Below are 18,729 nucleotides of genomic sequence, written 5' to 3' on the forward strand. Positions count from 1 at the left end.
AACTAATAGTACTTGTTGTGAATGATGAAATTTGAGTTTCATTAAAAATTAGAACTTTGGAAAACTTCTATTTGACAGTTTCCAATACTTAAAGACTTTGCTGGCAAGGTTACCAGTGATATTAGTGAATGTGGTTTTTTTATATCATGTAGTGAAATGTGTCAACATTTGGAAGATATGCATAATTTACTAAACAAATTTTTCCAAATGACTGATGTACGATGATTCAAAACATGTGGATAAAATATCTATTAGGCTGGTTGCAGTGGCTCAGTCTGTCATCCTAGTACTTTGGGAGACTGAGGCGAAAGGATTGCCTGAGCCCGGGGGTTTGAGACCAGACTAGGCAACTTGGTGAGACTTCGTCTCTACAATAAAGCAAAAAATAAGCTGGGCATGGTAGCATGCGCCTGTAGTTCCAGCTACTTAGGAAGCTGAGGCAGAAAGATTGCCTGAGCCCAGCAGATTGAGGCTGCGGTGGCCATGAGTGTGCCACGGTATTCCAGCCTGGGCGACAGAGTGAGACTCTGACTCAAAAAAATTGAATTGAATTAAATTAATAAAATAAAATAGTTAGAGAACTGCTATAACAAAGGATAATACACATGGGCTTCTTTATAATACTGCATATAAAAAGGCAATCCTTAATTAAAGAAAATATTTCTAACTAGACATTTATGTTTTTAAGTACACATTTTCCTATTCTTAAAAATGGACAGAACCATGGAAGTTGGGAACCACATTACTTTAGGAACAACTGAAGGACCACCCATCTATTCACTGGATTGCAAATTCCACGCAAGCAGAACTAGGTATGTACTGTTCTCCCTTATTTCAACCATGACAATCTTCATATAATAATGTTTTCTGAATAAAAGTAGGGAAATGTGTAATTCTGAATTCAATATATGTATAATGCATACATGTACATACTTACATTCCTCAAATATTAAAAAATATTTAATTCGGTTTGGGGTATTTGCTTGTTTGTTTTTTGAGACAGGATCTCACCCTGTTACCCGGGCCGGAGAACAGTGGCAAGATCATGGCTCACTGCAGCCTTAAACTCCTGGACTCAAGTGATCCTCTTGCCTCAGTCTCCTGAGTAGCTGGGACTATAGCAGCATGCCCCCACATCTGGCTTGTTTGTTTTTTAAATCTATATTCTAAACTCAAGGGATGAAGTATTTTTTTTCTTTCAAGAACCAATGACCCACAGAGGGAGAAAACTCCGTAAAGTTAATTGTGTTTCTGAAAATGTGTTTTATTTCATCCTCTAAACTGACAACCAGGTCCACAGGGATTCTATTTAATAAGACATGGATAGATTTAGCATCTCTCATACTCAGCGATCTATCACAGAAACAAAGAACAGAGTACCATATGTTCTCACTCATAAGCGGACCTTGAACAATTGTCATAATACTATAAGAAAGGGACTGGCAGTAATGGGAAACTGCCAGGGGAGGGGGGGTGGGATTGGCAGGTGAGGGGAAACTGCCAGGGGAGGGAGGGGTGCACCTCATCAACAAGGGTACCTGCATAATGAACATTTGTATACCTAACCCTGAATTGTACCCCACATCTTTAAAATAAATGAAACAAATCAAAATACATTAACCAGGGTTTTCAGGGTTAAGATGGCCAATGTAAGGCAGCTAGAGTGAGTTTCTCCCACATAGTAAAAACCAAGACAGAGTTTCCTCAGCATCCAGAGAGGAACAGGACCAGCAGAATGCCCCACAACTCATCAAACAAGCAATAACAACCACATAGCACAAAGAAGAGGAAAAATCCATCAGCTGGGGCTGGAACTAGCCAGGCTCTCACCTGAACAACCACAGACTACCAGCAGACTCTGGGCACAGTGGGGAAGGTGAGTAAGGAGAATTCGGGAATTACGTGCTCCTGCTGCAGAGTTGGAGGGCCTTGTGGGACTCTAGTTCCTCATGGGAAACTGCTTTACCCATAGCCATGCTCTGCTGAAACCCACGTGGAGTGGTACAAGAAAAAAGAAAGCCCTGAGTAGCTCCAGTTGCCATAACCCAGGAACTCAACCCTTAAGGCAGTTGCTTTCTAACCCACCTGGGAGGGGACAGCCCCAAGGGCAAACTTCTCTGCAGCGGATAACTCCTGGCTGGGGCAGGGTACAATGTGTGCAGACAGGGTGGTGGGTACACTTAAAGCCCAGACCACAAACTATTTGTGCCAGGCGCAGGGGCTCATGCCTGTAATCCTGGCACTTTGGGAGGCAAAGATAAGGGTCCGAGACCAGCCTGGACAGCTTGGCAAAACCTCATCTCTACAATAAATCAAAAAATTAGCTGGGCGTGGTGACACGTGCCTGTAGTTCCAGCTACTTGGAGAGCGGAAGGATTGCCTGAGTCCAGCAGGTCAAGACCACGGCAGCCATGAGTGTGCCACTGCACTCCAGCCTGAGCGACAGAGTGTGAGACTCCGACTCAAAAACAAAACAAAACAGAAACCTATTTGTATCCCCTAAATCTACTGAAATAAAGACCAAAAAAAAATTTAACCAGAGGAGGAGGAAGCAGTAGCCAAGAAAGGTATGAATTGTGAGGAGAGCCTAACAGGAAAAGACAGAGTAGAAAAACAGATTAAGGGACAGGAAAGGCAAATGATATCCAACATATCCCTTTCAAAAACCTAAAAGTCCAGAATGACTCTTAGAATTTACTTGCCCAAATTTAGTCCTTAAAGAACTTTCACATAAAAATAATATATAAATGTACTGAATTTTCATATGTATTCTAAAACTATGTACATCTATTATATATCAATAATAATGTAAAATTTTTTAAAAACTGAACTATAAGTACCTGACATTTTTTAAGCTCTCTCTTCAGCTGGAGAACTGTAATATGCTGTGGTCCTTCTTCCAGGTTTCCAATGTCTCGGTTTCCTTGGCATGAGGTGAGGACAGTCCTCCTGACCTCCTGGGTCATGTTAAACCACTCTTGTAGTTTCTGTTGCTGCTCTTGGTTTAATCTGACAGCATCCTTTAAGTCTGCCAGGAAGGTAAAGGCTTCTTCTATACAACTTTGGTAACCCAGACATTCTCCTTGTAGCTGAGCTACCTGACCCTCAAGAGAATGGATCCTACTTTTATCAGGAGTCCCCTCTTGATGAATCTGGCTTGTTTGGCTGACACTAGCCCGCTGGCTTTGCAAAGCTTCTCGAAGCAACTTAATCTCAAATTCCATTTCATCCATACGGTCTGACTCAGGGCTGAAGTTCACAGTGGGTTTGTTTCTAATATTCCGTGCTCGGTTGGCATATTTGAGAGAATTTAAGGACTCATCAAAATCCGAGGAAGATGGACTGACACATGTGATCATGACAGTCTTAGCACTGCCTCCTAGGGAATCTTTCAGAAGGCGGGTAATTTTAGCATCCCTGTAAGGAATATGTGAGGTCTTCCTGCGTGGATCCCCAAGAGCGCTTATTACGTTTCCTAAAGCCAGCAAGCCACTGTTGATTTGAATGGATTCTTTGAACCGTTCACCGGTATTCCCCGTTTTGGTTACTCTTTCTGATCCAGCCAAATCCACGAAGTGGAACTTTGAGACAATGTGCTGGTGGGAATACCAAGATCCATCTTCAGCTGCCTCCACAGTTTTCTCAACTTGACAAATGCTGATTGTAAAAATTGCATGTGATCTGCTTGAATGCTCATTCATTTGGGTGGTACCTGTATGTCTGGCAGCATTGCCCATCTCCAGCAGACTCATCACCTCATCTGCACTTTCCACATGGCATTCCTTGGCCCCAACGATCACTTAAAATAGCAATAACAAGTTTTTAAACCAAGTTTCATCAAAATCCAGTACAATTAACTACATAACAGTTATCATTTGCTAAAAGCCTGACCAAGATAGTCCCTTTGAAAAAAAACAATAGAATTTCAAACAGTAACAGTAGCATCAGCAACATCATTAAATAATTTTAAATCATCTCCCAAATGAACTCTTTTAATAGACTGCGCTCATTTTGATGTTTCAACTCTGTAAGATGTAATTTTTTGAGAAAAACAATCTAGTTTCCCTAGAATCACACTCACTTCTTTAAAATGACAGACAAAAAACTCTTTATTTGGATTTGTAAAGTCTAATAGATTAATTAAAGTAGAGGAAAATAATTAAAATGAGTTAATCAGTAGTAGATTAAAAGAACTTAGTAGTAATTTTAAAATATTAGTTTCTTTTCAGTTTTGTTAATTTGGCCAGGCTCGGTGGCTCAGCCTGCAATCCCAGCATTTTGGGAGGCCAAGGCGAGTGGATTGCCTGAGCCCGCGGGTTCAAGTTCCACCTGGGCAACTTGGCAAGACCTCATCTCTACAATAAATCAAAAATTAGCCAGGTGTGGTAGCACACACCTGTAGTTCTGGCTACTTGGAAGGGTGAGACGGAAAGATCGCTGGAGCCCAGCAGGTCGAGGCTGCGGTGGCCGGGAGAGTGCCACTGTACTCCAGTCTGGGTGACAGTGAGACTCCAACTCAAAAAATAATAATAATAATAATCAAGCCATCCTTAGTTTTTCTGTTTTTTGGTATTGCAGAGTCATAATCAATGATGAGTGAAAAATTCAATACAAATGAATAGGTTATTCTTTTTTTTTTTTTAGCACTTTTAAAACAAATTTTACTGGCTGGTCTCTGTGGCTCAGCCTGTAATCCCAGCGCTTTGGGAGGCCGAGGTGAATGGACTGCCTGAGCCCGCGGGTTCGAGACCTGCCTGTGTAACGTGACGAGACCTCATCTCTACAATAAATCAAAAATTAGCTGGGCGTGGTAGTGCACGCCTGTAGTTCCAACTACTTGGAAGGTTGAGGCGGAAGGATCGCCAGAGCCCAGCAGGTCGAGGCTGCGGTGGCCGGGAGTGGCCACTGCACTCCAGTCTGGGTGACAGAGTGAGACTCCAACTAAAAAGAATTTTTAAAAATAAAACAAATTTTATTTTTATTTTTTGTAGAGACAAGGTCTCACTTGCTATGTTGCCCAGGTTGGCCTCGAACTCCGGGGCTCAAGCAATTCTCCTGCCTCAGCCTCTCAAAGTGCTGGGATTACAGGCATGAGCCTCTACAACCAGCCTGGTTATTCTTTTTTATTTTTTTTAATTGGAGTCTTACTCTGTCGCCCAGGTTGGAGTGCAATGGCCACTGCATCCTCAACCTATTGCTCACGGCCACTGCATCCTCGACCTACTGGGCTAAGATGATCCTTCCACCTCAGTCTTCCAAGTAGCTGGGAACAGGCACGTGTCACCACGTCCGGCTATTTTTTTTTTCTTTTGTAGAGATGAGGCCTTGTCAAGTTGCCCAGGCTAGTCTCAAACCCATGGGCTCAGGCAATCCTCTCACCTCAACCTCCCAAAGTGCTGGCATTACAGTTATGAGCCTCCCCATCTAGCCCGGTTATTCATTTTTAAAACAGGTATGGCCTACAAAATATCAGAGTGCAAGGTAAACAGATGAGAAGGCAATCCAAAAAAAAGTAGTTGAATGTCACAATGTGTGGTACCAAGCAAAAAAAAAAAATGTCTATTTCAATGTCAGAATGAGAGCCAAAAACACCTTAAGTTTACTACTTACATTATTTGTTTATATCCAAAAATATTTCAAGGAGGAGTAGGTGGATTTGGAATTTGAATTAGAGCAGTAAAGCTCCTGATCTCATGCTCAAATTACAATGCCATGCTTCCCCTTTACTCAAATCCTGTCACATCACTATTTCTTTAGAAATGATCATTTCATATACATTATTTCCATGATACTTTTTTAAACAATCTAGTTCATTTAAGGTGCTAAAAAGCAGTGCTAAAAGATAAAAGTTATAAAATATGCCAATGTAAATATAAATCACAGTAAAACTTTTATAACATTTTTCCAATGTTAGGCTATAAGTCAGAACTATAGTTTCCAAACCCAGTTGCAAATCACCTTAGCGCTTTATTAAAAAAAAAGTGCCAATACCTGGGCCCCGTCTCAGACCAATTAAATCAGAATCTCTGATAAATGAGGACCAGAAATCAATACTTTTTTTTTTTTTTTTTTAAGTTGGTGTCTCACTCTGTCACCCAGGCTGGAGTACAGTAGCATGCTCACAGCCACCACAGCCTCGACCTGCTGGGCTCAGGTGATCCTTCCACCTCAGCCTTCCACGTAGCTGGAACCACAGGTATGTGCCACCATGCCCAGCTGATTTTTTTATTTATGGTAGAGACGAGGTCTTGCCATGTTGCTCAGGCTGGTCTCAAACCCGAGTTCATGTCATCCTCTCACATCCACCTCCCAAAGTGCTGGGATTACAGGCATGAGCCACTGCACCCAGTTTAATACTATTTTTTAAAAAGCTTTCCAGGTATACATTGCGCAGCAACCAGAAAAAAAAATTCAGGATTGATATCCCACAACATGTCTGGCTAATTTTTTGGCTTTTTTTTTTTTTTTTTGAGTTGGAGTCTCACTCTGTCGCCCAGACTGGAGTGCAGTGGCCGCTCCTGGCCACCGCAGCCTCGGCCTCCTGGGCTCCGGCGATCCTTCCGCCTCAGCTTTCCGAGTAGCCAGAATTACAGGCATGCACCACCACGCCCGGCTGATTTTTTAATTTATTGTAGAGATGAGGTCTCACTGCCCAGGCGGGTCTCGAACCCACGGGCTCAGGCAATTCACTCACCTCAGCCTCCCAAAGGCGCGGGATTACAGGCTGAGCCACCGAGCCCGGCTTTTTGGCTTTTTGTAGAGACAAAGCCTTGCTATATTGCCTAGGCTGGTCTTGAGTTACTAGGTTCAAAAATTCTCCTGCCTTGGCCACTTAAAGAGCTAGGATTACAGGTACAAGCTATCATGCCCAGCCAACTGGGAATATTTTGATCAAGTTTATCAAGTGACAGTGAAGTGTATATGTCTGTACTGTTTGATGTTTTACAGTATGTATTATTTTTGTGACTTTTTTATAAAAGATAAAAACATTTGATAATTACATTCTATAACATAAAGAAGCTCAAAACATCAGTCTGAATTCTGCCGAGAAGACATAAACTGTACTGAATTATCTAGTAAGACCATAAACTACATGTACAGTTTCTTTCTAAAAAACAAAACTTGAAAAAACCCATTTCCTCAAGCATTCAGGAATGCAGGGCCTCCTGTAGGCTGCCCTCTGAATGACGATACCCATCTTACTTTCCTAACTGCTAGGAAATTCTCTCCAGAGAGTTACTGCTCTGGCAGAATCTCCAGGAAGGTTCTACTAAATGTGTTTTCCAGGAGAAGAAGACATCCAAGAAGAGTCATTACAATATTATTAATAATAGATAAAACCTAAAAGCAGCCTAAATGTCCAAGAATGAAATATTAGTTAAATATTTACTACAGACCAGGTACAATGGCTCATGTCTGTAATCCCAGCACTGTGAAGGCTTAGGTGAGAGGGCTGTCTGAACACAAGGGTTCAAGATCAGCCTGAGCAACTTGGTGAGACCTTGTTTCTACAATAAACAAAAAAAGTTAGCTGAGCGTGGTGGTACAGGCCTGTAGTCCCAGCTACTCAGGAGGCTGAAGCAAAAGGATTGCCTGAGCCCAGCAGGTCGAGGCTACAGTAGCTGTGATCATGGTACCACACTGCAGCCTGGGTGACAGAGTAAGACTCCAACTCAAATAAATAAATAAATACATACATACATCTGTAAGACAAATTACCATAGGATCATGAAGAGTCATGAGTATGAAAAATACTGTGATATGTGAAAATGCTCACAATATAAATATTAAGTGGAAAATAAAATGCAAAAGTGTGTGTGGGGTTGCAAGAATATATATATATATATATATATATATATATATATATTTATTATTATTATGAGGCTGCATGCAGGTGAAGTTTGGGCTTCTAACTGGCCCTCACGCCCCCTAGTAATGACCCAAGGACCCTCTGTGTTGTCATGTTCCTCCACCCTCCTCCCTCCCTCCCCTAGCAGAGCCCAGTGACTGCCAATCCCTCCCTCCCTTGTGCTAACGTGAGTGAGAACATGCAGCATTCAGATCTTTGTTTCTGTGACAGTTCACTTAGTTTGACGGTCTCTGCAAGTATATCTTTTAAAAAACTATGGCCAGGCTCGGTGGCTGTAATCCCAGCCTATAATCCCAGCACTTTGGGAGGCCAAGGTGAGTGGATTGCCTGAGCCCGCAGGTTCAAGACCAGTCCAGGCAACATGGCGAGACCTCGTCTCTACAATAAATCAAAAAAGAATTAGCCAGGAGTGGTAGCACACGCCTGTAGTTCCAGTTACTTGGAAGGCTGAGGAGGTAGAACTACCGGAGCCCAGCAGGTTGAAGCTGGGGTGGCTGTGAGTGTGCCTCTGCACTCCAGCCTGGGTGACAGAGTGAGACTCCAAAAAAAAAAATTATATGTACATGGAAGGTAACACCAAAAAGAGAAGTTGCTATTTCTAGGTTCTGGGATTAAAGACAATCCCTAACTTTCTTCCTCATACTTTGACTGCTTTCAAAGTACTCTATAATGAACATATTAGCTTTTTTTTTTTTTTTTTTTTTGGTAGAAATGAGGTCTTGTTATGTTGCCCAAACTCCTGGGCTCAAGCAATCCTCCCACCTCGACCGCCCAAAGTGCTGGGATTACAGGCATGAACCACCGCATCCAGCCCATATTAGCTTTTAAAGCAGAAAAGCAGGAATTATTATTCTTTAAAATACTTGCATTTTGACCCACCCATTCTAACTTTCTCTGATTTCCAGACAAATGAGTATTAGTTAATGAGATTAACAGGCTGCTAGCACAGAAAGTCAGATCTTGAGGAACACAACAAAGAACAGGTAAATGTCAATATGGAAAAGCAAAAATATAAAACTCTAACTTAAAAAAAGAAGAAGTAGGTGTGCTGGGACAAAAGTAAAGAGGAAGAAAGGAAAGCTCTGGGTCAGCTTGGATAAACACCTAAAAGAAAAGTCGCCCCAAACTCACGGTAGACCTGGGAGGAAGAAGGATACAAAAACAAATTTAGCCTGTATCAGTCTCACTGGAGGTCAGTCCACAGTGGAAAAATTATAGAAAATCAATATCTTGAATTACAAGTTAGTGACTTCACCTTACCAACCAGTCTGAACTTCTAGTTTTTCATGTAGCTGGAATTGATAATAAGCTATTTAATTTAAAAGAGTAAATTCACTTTGCATCTATACCTGTTTTAAAAGATCCCTTGGAATAACTCCAAAGCAGAATTAAAGCCTGTCTGTATGTTAACGGAGGCAACCGAGTAAGTAGGCTACTTTACCTGTGTTTCCTTTTTCGTCTTCTCGGATATGAAGTTCCTTCATGGATGTCTCCAACTCTAGAAGATCTTTTAGGTCTTCCTTGTATACTTCTATATAAGATACTTTTACGTTAAAGTCAATGCTAGGATGTTCAGAGATGCTCTGAAATATTTCTTGGATAGCTCGAGGTATGATACCCTTTTGACCCTCCACAACTGAAGCTGAAAATTTAGAAAAAGAAAGCACATCTGGAACTAAAAATATAAGAAAAGCTAAAATCCAAAATTTACAGTTAATAATTTATTTTCTTACACTTCTCCATATTATACATTTTTTTAAACCACAACTATAAAATTCACAGATAAATGTTTTCAGCCAGGTGCAAGGGCTCATGCTTGTTGTAATCCCAGTACTTTGGGAGGCCAAGGCGGGAGGCTCACTGAGGCCAAGAGTTTGAGACCAGCCTGGGCAGCACTGTAAGACATGTCATCTCTACAAAAAATAAAAATGTTAGCCAGGTGTGGTGGTGCATGCCTGTAGTCCTAGCTATTCAAGAGGCTGAGGTGGGAGGATCGCCTGAGCCCAGGAGCTGGAGGCTGCAGTGAGCTATGATCCTGTCACTGCACTCCAGCCTGGATGACAAAGCCAGACCCTGTCTCTAAAAAAATTTTAAAAGTTTTCACATGTATCCCTTTAGTGAGAATTCAGTCATGCATTCATTCAACAAATATTTATTTAGTACCTACTATGTGCCAGGCACTATTCTAGGACTCTGGAAACCATCAGTGAACAAAACGGGGAAAAGAAAACCCTGCCCTTGTGAGATTCTAAGGATAGACAACAGCTAAAAAGGATTACCAATAAATGAATTATACAGTATATTAAAAGGCGATGAGGGTATCTAGAAAAAAAAAATAGGGCAAGGTAAGGAGACTAGAAATGTGACTGTCAGGGGGCAGGTGTTTGCAACTTTAAATAGGAAGGTCATGGTGGGCATCACTGAGAAGCTGACACGTGAGCAAAGACTTCAAAGAAGTGAGGAAGGGCCACATGAGTATCTGAGAAAAGAGTGTCCCAGACAGAGGTAACAGCCACTGTGAAGGCACTACATTGGTGCGGTTCTAAACAAGAAGACCAGCGTGGCTGCTGCAGAGGGTGCAAGGGCAGAGGCACAGGAGACCACCATGAGAGAGGTGACTGAAGCCAGATCCTGGAGGTCCTTACAGACCACTGTATGTTTTGGGTTTTATTCGGAGTGAGATGAGAGCCACTGGAGCAGAGCAGTAGCTTACTCTTCCTGAGTCTGAAAAAGGCATGGTGGATGCTGCGTTTTGCAGGGATAAAGTGGGGAGACCACTTAGGTGGTTTCTGTAGTAACGTGGGAGTCAAGGAGTTAGCAGGGTAGACATGAGGGTGGCTCATACCAGGATGGTAGCTGGAGTCTGGGTTTAGTCTGAAGGAAGACCCAGTAAGATTTCCTGGCAGTCTAGAAGTGGGATGCGAGAGAAGGTGATGAGTCAAGGATGACTCCAAAAGTTTTGCCTTGAACTACTGGAGTTGCCGTCAATATGAGGAAGAGGTGAGGTTGGTTTGGTTTGAGAGGATCAGCCTAGGCAACTTAGCAAGACCATATCACTACAAAAAATGACATTAGCGAGGTGTGGTAGAGTGTGCCTGTGGTGCCAGCTACTTGGAACGCTGAGGTGGTAGGACAGCTTGAGTCTGAGAATAGGAGGATGCAGTGAGCTGTGACCATGCCACTGCACTCCAGACTAGGAGACAGAACAAGACCCTGTCTCTAAAACAAACAAACACACACTCCTATACAAAGGACTGACCCTACCACCCAAAGCCACTCCACCTCTGGGATATTCTGAGTGTCCCTCTCTCTATTAGTGGGAGTCACTGTAATAAAAATGCTGGTGCTTTTAGACAACATGTAATTTATGAAGCAGAAAAAGATGTAAGAAAGCCAGGAACTGACCCTATGTAAGACCTACCTATCTCACATCCTTTGCACTAAAACATCTTTCTCTTTAGATCATTTATTATGGCCTGGGTGGAATCCAAATCACAGGAGTGCAATTCATTTATGTTGGCAAAAATAGCTTTTTAACAAAAGTCCTTGTATCATACGAGGGGTGACCCTAAAAAACCCGGAATTTTTTAATTAAAAATGGTGTTACATATTCTTCCATACTTAAACTTCATTTGAGAAGTTTTTTCATCCAGGGAAACAAAAAAAAGTTGCTCGGGTTGAGATCAAGTGAATGGGGAGGGTGGGGCACAGGGGTCATGCCGTTTTGGGTCAGAGACTGCTGAACACTCAGTGCAGCGTGGGCAGGTTGTTCATGGGAATCACCCTTCATGAAATGGGCAATCACACCGAAAGAATCTCCAAACAGAATTCACTGAAGCTGAACGCCACCTCTCCCAACAATGCTAGCTGGTACACTGCTGTCGATGGGTTCCTAGAACGGTTACCTAGTGAGGTACTATAAGGGGACTGCCCTCCAAAAGATAATTCTGTGGTTTTTTTGGTCCCCCCTCATATTTCTTCACACTCAGCCAAGAGCATCTGCTCTGAGATTTCGAGGTGGAAGGGCACAGGGAGCTTGAGGGTAGAAAGGATAAGACAGGGCAGGGACGCATGCCAGAGTCAATGGCGACACAGGACACAGAAGAAGTTCATAAGGGCCAGTTCTGCCCAGGCCAAGACCTCAGTCTGGAACAAGGAGGGGAACATCTCTACTCTTCTTATCCTGTAGCGCTGTCTGTGCCCACAGCTTCCACAACCCAGATCATAGAGCAGCACGATAACACTATGAGGAAATGCTTATTAGTGCCCCACATTGTTTCAAAAAGAAGCTAAAGTAGCCTTACAAAAATGCATACAAGCAACTCAAACAGATACAACAATGTTCACAGCAGCATTATTTACAGGAGCCAAAAGAGGGAAACAAACCAAAATATATATCAATGGAAGAATGGACAAATAAAGTGTGGTATATAATACATACAATGGAATACTATTCAGTCATAAAAAGGAAGAAAGTTCTGACAGATGCGATAACATGCTGAGAAAACCAGACACAGGACAAACAGCGTATGATTCCACTTCTATGAAATACATAGAATAGGCAAATTCAAAGAGACAGAAAATAAATTAGGGGTGACCAGGAGATGAGAGGAAAGAGTTATGGCTTAATGGGCACAGAGTTTCTGTTTGGGGTTACAAAAAATTGCATTAATGCTGAATGTATCTAATGCTGCAGAACTCGATACTTAAAAGTTATTAAAATGGTAAACTGTGTATTATGTATATTTATATCTACATATACCTTATCACAATTTTTTAAATAGTGAGAAAAAAAAGTGTACAAGATAAAATTTAAAGTGGAGGGAAAATTTGAGACTTAAGACTAAATAAATTCCTATAGGCTAGGAACCTGCCAACCATTTTTTAGCATTGTTCCATGACAAATTTATTCCAAATAACAAAAAGTTGGCTTAAAAATGAAACTTGGAGGCCGAAGCAAGTGGATTGCCTGAAATTGCGGGTTTGAGACCAGCCCGAGCAACTTGGCAAGACCCTGTCTCTACAATAAATCAAAAATTAGCCAGGTGTGGTAGCGTGCGCCTATAGTTCCAGCTACTTGAAAGGCTGAGGCGGAAGGATCGCCGGAGTCCAACAGGTCAACGCTGGGGTGGCCGTGAGAATGCCACTGCACTCCAGCCTGGGTGACAGAGTGAGACTCCAACTCAAAAAAAAAAAAAAAAAATGAACCTTAAGGCCGGGCACAGTGGCTGAAGCCTGTAATGCCAGCACTTTGGGAGGCCAAGGTGAGAGGACTGCCTGAACCCAGGGGTTCGAGATCAGCCTGGGCAACATGACCAGACCTCCTCTCTACAATAAATCAAAAACTTAGCCACATGTGGTGGCACATGCCTGTAGTTCCAGCTACTTGGAAAGCTGAGGCAGAAGGATTACCTGAGCCCAGCAGGTCAAGGCTGCAGTGGCCGTGAGAGTGCCACTGCCTCCAGCCTGGGCAACAGAGTGAGATCCCAATTCAGAAAAAAAAAAAATAACCTTAAACAGAACTTGCTTCCAAGTTGAAGATTACCCAAGTTTAAATTTTGGGCAATAATCATTCTGAAAATCTGAATTATTTATTAATTTAGATGGCAGCTGGGCTCGGTGGCTCAGTCTGTAATCTAAGCGCTTTGGGAGGCCAAGGTAAGTGGACTGCCTGAGCCCGCGGGTTTGAGACCCATCTTGGCAACTTGGCGAGACTTCATCTCTACAACAAATCAAAAATTAGCTGGGCATGGTAGCGCGTGCCTGTAGTTTCAGCTACTTGGAAGGCTGAGGCGGAAGGATCACCGGAGCCCAGCAGGTCGAGGCTGCAGTGGCCAGGAGCAGCCACTGCACTCCAGTCTGGGTGAGAGAGTGTGACTTCAACTCAAAAAAAAAAAAAAAAAATTTAGATGGCTGCCTCTCACCTAATTTAAGAAGCAAGACTGCCATCGTGTGGAAGTAATGGAAGCTGTAGTTTTTCTCCAATATAGTTACGAGAGAGAAAGTGAAGATTCCTTTTTAAGAGCTTCCAGGAACTAGTCAATAGGAAATGTCTAAACTCTTTCAAACAATAGTATAGACATTCTAGATTAGCCAGAATATACGATGGATCAAAAAGGTTAATTTCAAATAATATTTATAATAAATATTCGATATGTATTTTGGTAACCTAAAAATAGCATTTGCAATGTTAGTCTTATATTCTCAAAATAAACTATTTCAGAGAAAAAAATCTGTAAAATTTTATGCCTCAACAGCCATCACTTAGCTATTATATGGGACTTAAAGGGTACCAATAAGTTCCATATTAAAAAATAAAAGACCCCATATCAACAGGGTGCCTGAATGAAACGCAATTGTATACCTAACCCTTAACTGTACCCCACAACTTCATAATAAAAAATAAATAAATAATTTTAAAAAATAAATAAAAATTAAAACAGAAAAAAATAAGAATTAAAAATTAAAAAATAAAAGATTTTTTGGCTGGGTGCAGTGGTTCACGCTTGTAATCCCAGTATTTTGGGAGGCCAAGGGAAGAGGAATGCTTGAGTCCAGGAGTTTGAGGCCAGCCTAGGCAACTTAGTGAAACCTCATCTCCAAAAAAATCAAAAAAATTAGCCATGTGTGGTGGTGCACACCTATAGTCCCAGCTACTCAGGAAGCTGAAGTGGAAGGATCACTTGATCCCAGAAAGTCAAAACTGCAGTGAGCTGTGATCTTGCCACTGCATTTCAGCCTGAGCAACAGAGCTGAGACCTCGACTCAAAAAAAAAGTAAAATCTAGCTAGAAAATATTTTAAAAGACACTTTACATAATAAATTTCTCCTTCTACCCCAAAACCTGGTTGCAAGACTCTTAATATTTACAACTGACTTTTTAAGGGATACAAAAATCTCATCATGTTAACAACTCATTTAACTCTGTTTTAAATTCTGTCCAAAATAATAAGGGCTAGGCCAGGCGCAGCAGCTCACACCTAAAATCCCAGCACTTTGGGAAGCCAAGGTGAGAGGATTGCCTGAGCTTACAGGTTCGAGACTAGCCTGGGCAACTTGGTGAAACCTCATCTCTATCAAAATATTAGCCAGGTGTGGTAGTGCATGCCTGTATTTCCAACTACTTGGAAGGAGGCAGAAGGATCGCCTGAGCTCAGCAGGTCAAGGCTGTGGTGGCTGTGAGTGTGCCACTGCACTTCAGTCTGGATGACAGTAAGACTCCAATTAAAAAAAAAAAAAAACCACATGCAGATAGAGAGTTAAGATAAAATGCAAAAATGCACCAAAATAACAAGAGCTGAATACTGAGCAATGTCTTACAGCTCTTTCATAAGTTAAATAGTTTAATGAAACTTCAATATTGAAAAACAAATCTTTTGGCTGGGCTCGGTAGCTCAGCCTGTAATCCCAGCACTTTGGGAGGCCGAGGTGAGTGGATTGCCTGAGCCTACAGGTTTGAGACCTGCCTGGGCAACTTGGCGAGACCTCATCTCTACAATATATCAAAAATTAGCCAGATGTGGTAGCGCGCGCCTGTAGTTCCAGCTACTCAGAAGGCTGAGGCGGAAGGATCACCGGAGCCCAACGGTCGAGGCTGTGGTGGCCAGTAGCGGCCACTGCACTCCAGTCTGGGTGACAGAGTGAGACTCCAGCTCAAAAAAAAGAAAAAGAAAAACAAATCTTTCAAAGATGATGATCTTAGGCACACATTTGATTATACTATTCCTTCTTTCACTATTTAATCAATATGCTAAGCACCTATTTTGTGTCAGGTACTATCGTATTTGAGCTTCTTTTTAGCATCACAAATAAAAGCCAAAAAGTATGAGAATCTTACCAACATGGCCTCCTCCAATGGTATATGTCTTCCCCGATCCAGTCTGTCCATAGGCGAAAACGGTTGCATTATAGCCCTCAATGAGAGACAACACTAGGGGCTTTATACACGCATTATAAACTTCATCTTGGGTGGAATTTTTGCCAAAAACAAAATCAAAAGTAAAAACTCTATCTCTCCCAATGATAATTTGCTGGGTGTTTGGAATCACTCTCACACAAACTTGATGATTATGAAGAACTTCTTTGCAAAGCAGAGGTCTAATTCTTACAGCAACTTTTACAGGTATTTCTTCCATGGCAGCTTAAATTTTACTAAATATATTTTCCGCTTAATGCTCAGAATCTAGTGTGAGAAATATCCATTTTCTGTAAGATCCGGACTCCTGCGTACCAAAATAAAAACAAGTTTAAATTACTGACTCTTTTTATCCCAATAAACTAACCACCTTCTAAAGCAAAGTTAATTAGAGCAGATTTTGTTCCAATACGAGATAGTAGCAAAGTAAATCTGTCTTGTAAAGTATATCATTAATTTACAGATGAACTAATATGATGTCTTGGGTTGGCTTCAAAATAATCTAGGGTGGGGGGCTATGAGTTGGTAAATGATGAAGTTCAATGATAAATACACAATGTTCCACTGTGTCTTTATTTCTACAGTGGTAATATATATGTCCCAGTTCATTCATCTAAATATTAACTAATTAGAGAGTTAGAAAATTAAGGCAAAGAAATAATTAAGGAAGCATACAGATGTTAAAAGCAAACATGAGTACTAGATTTTATAACTACATATTGAAAGATAACATCTCTACAATGTGCCTGAAAAGGAAAAAAATTGAGGACTCAGTGATGACAGCAAGCAGGCAGCTTACTCACTGAAAGGGTCTCCTGCTGGAGTGTAGTGGTGTGGTCACAGTCCACTGCAGCCTCGGACTCCTGTAATTAGAGGCGTGAGGCACTGCCCCTGGCCTGAAAGTGGTCTCTGCAAGATGTTTGGATCCTTAACCTGGAGCCTACTAAAGATTATTGCCCATGCTGGTCTTGAACTCCAGGCCTCATACTGTCCTCCCATCATCGTCTCCCAAAAGTACTGGAATTTACAGGCGTGAGTCACAAGAACCCAGTCTCTCATTCTTTCTTTTTTTTGAGTTGGAGTCTCACTCTGTCGCCCAGGCTGTAGTGCAGTGGCAGGCTCACAGCCACTGTAGCCTCAACGTGCTGGACTCAGATGATACTCCCACCTCAGCCTTCCGAGTAGCTGGAACTACAGGCACGCGCCACCATGCCCGGCTAATTTTTTTGATTTACTGTAGAGATGAGGCATCGCCAAGTTGCCCAGGCTGGTCCCAAATCTGTGGGCTCAGGCAATTCTCTCACCTAGGCCTCCCAAAGTGCTGGGATTATAGTGTGAACCACTGTACTTGGCCTCATTAAGTTTTAATAAATTTGTACAAGCCAAAATAATAATAATAATAAAATAACATCTCTCTTTGGCACAATTATTATAAGTACATCCACGAAAATAGTTTTAAGGATTTCTATAAGTCAATATAAATTTAAAACTAAACTTTTATTCAAAAATAAATAAAACTAACAAAAAAACTGTTTTTTTATTTCTAAATACTATGTTGTACTTATTCCTGAAAACCCCTACAGAATTAATACATTAGGCTGGGTGGTGGCTCACACCTATAATCCCCAGCACTTTGGGAGGCCGAGGTGGGCGAATTGCTTGAGCCCAGGACTTCAAAACCAGCCTAGGCAACATAGCGAGACCACTTTTCTATAAAAATAAAAAATAAATAAATAAAATTAGCCAGGCATGGTGGCACACACCTGTAGTCGCAGCTACTCGAGAGGCTGAGATGGGAGGATTGCCTGAGCCCAGGAGGGTGAGGCTATGGTGAGAGATGATCAAGCTACAACACTCCAGCCTGGCAGTAAGACCCTGCCTCAAAATAAATAATAATAATACAACATTAAAAATTAAATAGGAGTGTCAGGATGGCTTCAGGCCAGGAATTCAAGACCAGCCTGAGCAACATATGAGACCTTGCCTCTACAAAAAAATTTTAAAAATTAGCCAAAGTGGCACACACCTGTAGTTCCAGATACTTGGGAAGCTGAAGGAGAAGGACTGCTTGAGCCCAAGAGTTCAAGGCTGAGTGAGCTACGATTGCACCACTCCACTCCAGCCTAGACAACAAGACACTGTCTCAAAAAAAAAAAAAAATTTAAATTGGCAACTACACTTAAAATGGACACCTTGAAAATAAATTAAGAAAATAATTCCATTTAAAATAGTATCAACAAGAATAAGATACTTAGGATTAAATTTAACAAAAAATGTGTAAAACTTGTATCTGAAAACTATATGATATTGTTAAAAGAAAGTCGTTGGGTATAGTGGCTCACACATGTAATCCCAGCACTTTTGGAGACCGAGGCAGGAGAACTGCTTGAGCCCAAGAGTTCGAGACCAGCCTAGACAACATAGTGAGACCTGTCTCAATAGGAAATTTAAAAATAGCTGGGTGTGGTGATATGCACCTGTAGTCCCAGCTACTCAGAAGGCTGAGGCAGAAGGATCACTCAAGCCCAGGAGGTCGAGGCTGCAGTAAGCCATGACTGTGCCACTGTACTCCCGCCTGGGCAACAGAGTGAGAACTCAACTCAAAAAAAAAAAAAAAAAAAAAGACAAGCCGGGCTTGCTGGCTCAGCCTGTAATCCCGGCACTTTGGGAGGCCAAGGCGAGTGGAATGCCTGAGTCCACAGGTTTGAGACCAGCCCAGGCAACTTAGCGAGACCTCGTCTCCATAATAAATCAAAAAATTAGCCAGACATGATAGCATATGCCTGTAGTTCTGGCTACTTGGAAGGCTGAGGCAGAGGATTGCTGGAGCCCATAAGGTCGATGCTGGGGTGGCTGTGAGCGTGCCACTGCACTCTAGCCTGGGCTACGGAGTAAGATGCCAACTCAAAATAAAAACAAAAAACAAAACAAAACAAAAAGACAA

General features: G+C 41.8%; 1 protein-coding gene across 3 annotated transcripts in view; it reads right to left on the reverse strand.

The window, feature by feature from the left end:
- The window catches only part of KIF27 (kinesin family member 27), a 98,888-nt gene extending 82,792 nt beyond the window's left edge, over positions 1-16,096 (reverse strand). For 2 of the 3 annotated variants that reach the window (XM_008072544.2, XM_008072543.2), the window contains exons 1-3: positions 15,708-16,096; positions 9,312-9,512; positions 2,841-3,799 (exon numbers count right to left, since the gene is read on the reverse strand). In XM_008072544.2, the coding sequence (XP_008070735.1) occupies positions 2,841-3,799; positions 9,312-9,512; positions 15,708-16,005 (1,458 nt within the window). In that variant the 5' untranslated portion in view covers positions 16,006-16,096. The remainder of the gene's footprint in view (positions 1-2,840; positions 3,800-9,311; positions 9,513-15,707) is intronic. The other variant, XM_008072545.1, reaches the window with a different exon arrangement.
- Positions 16,097-18,729: the final 2,633 nt, after the last annotated feature.

Source organism: Carlito syrichta, unplaced genomic scaffold, assembly GCF_000164805.1.
Source record: "Carlito syrichta isolate Samal-C Ts95f unplaced genomic scaffold, Tarsius_syrichta-2.0.1 Scaffold315331, whole genome shotgun sequence".
Taxonomy (NCBI): Eukaryota; Metazoa; Chordata; class Mammalia; order Primates; family Tarsiidae; genus Carlito; species Carlito syrichta.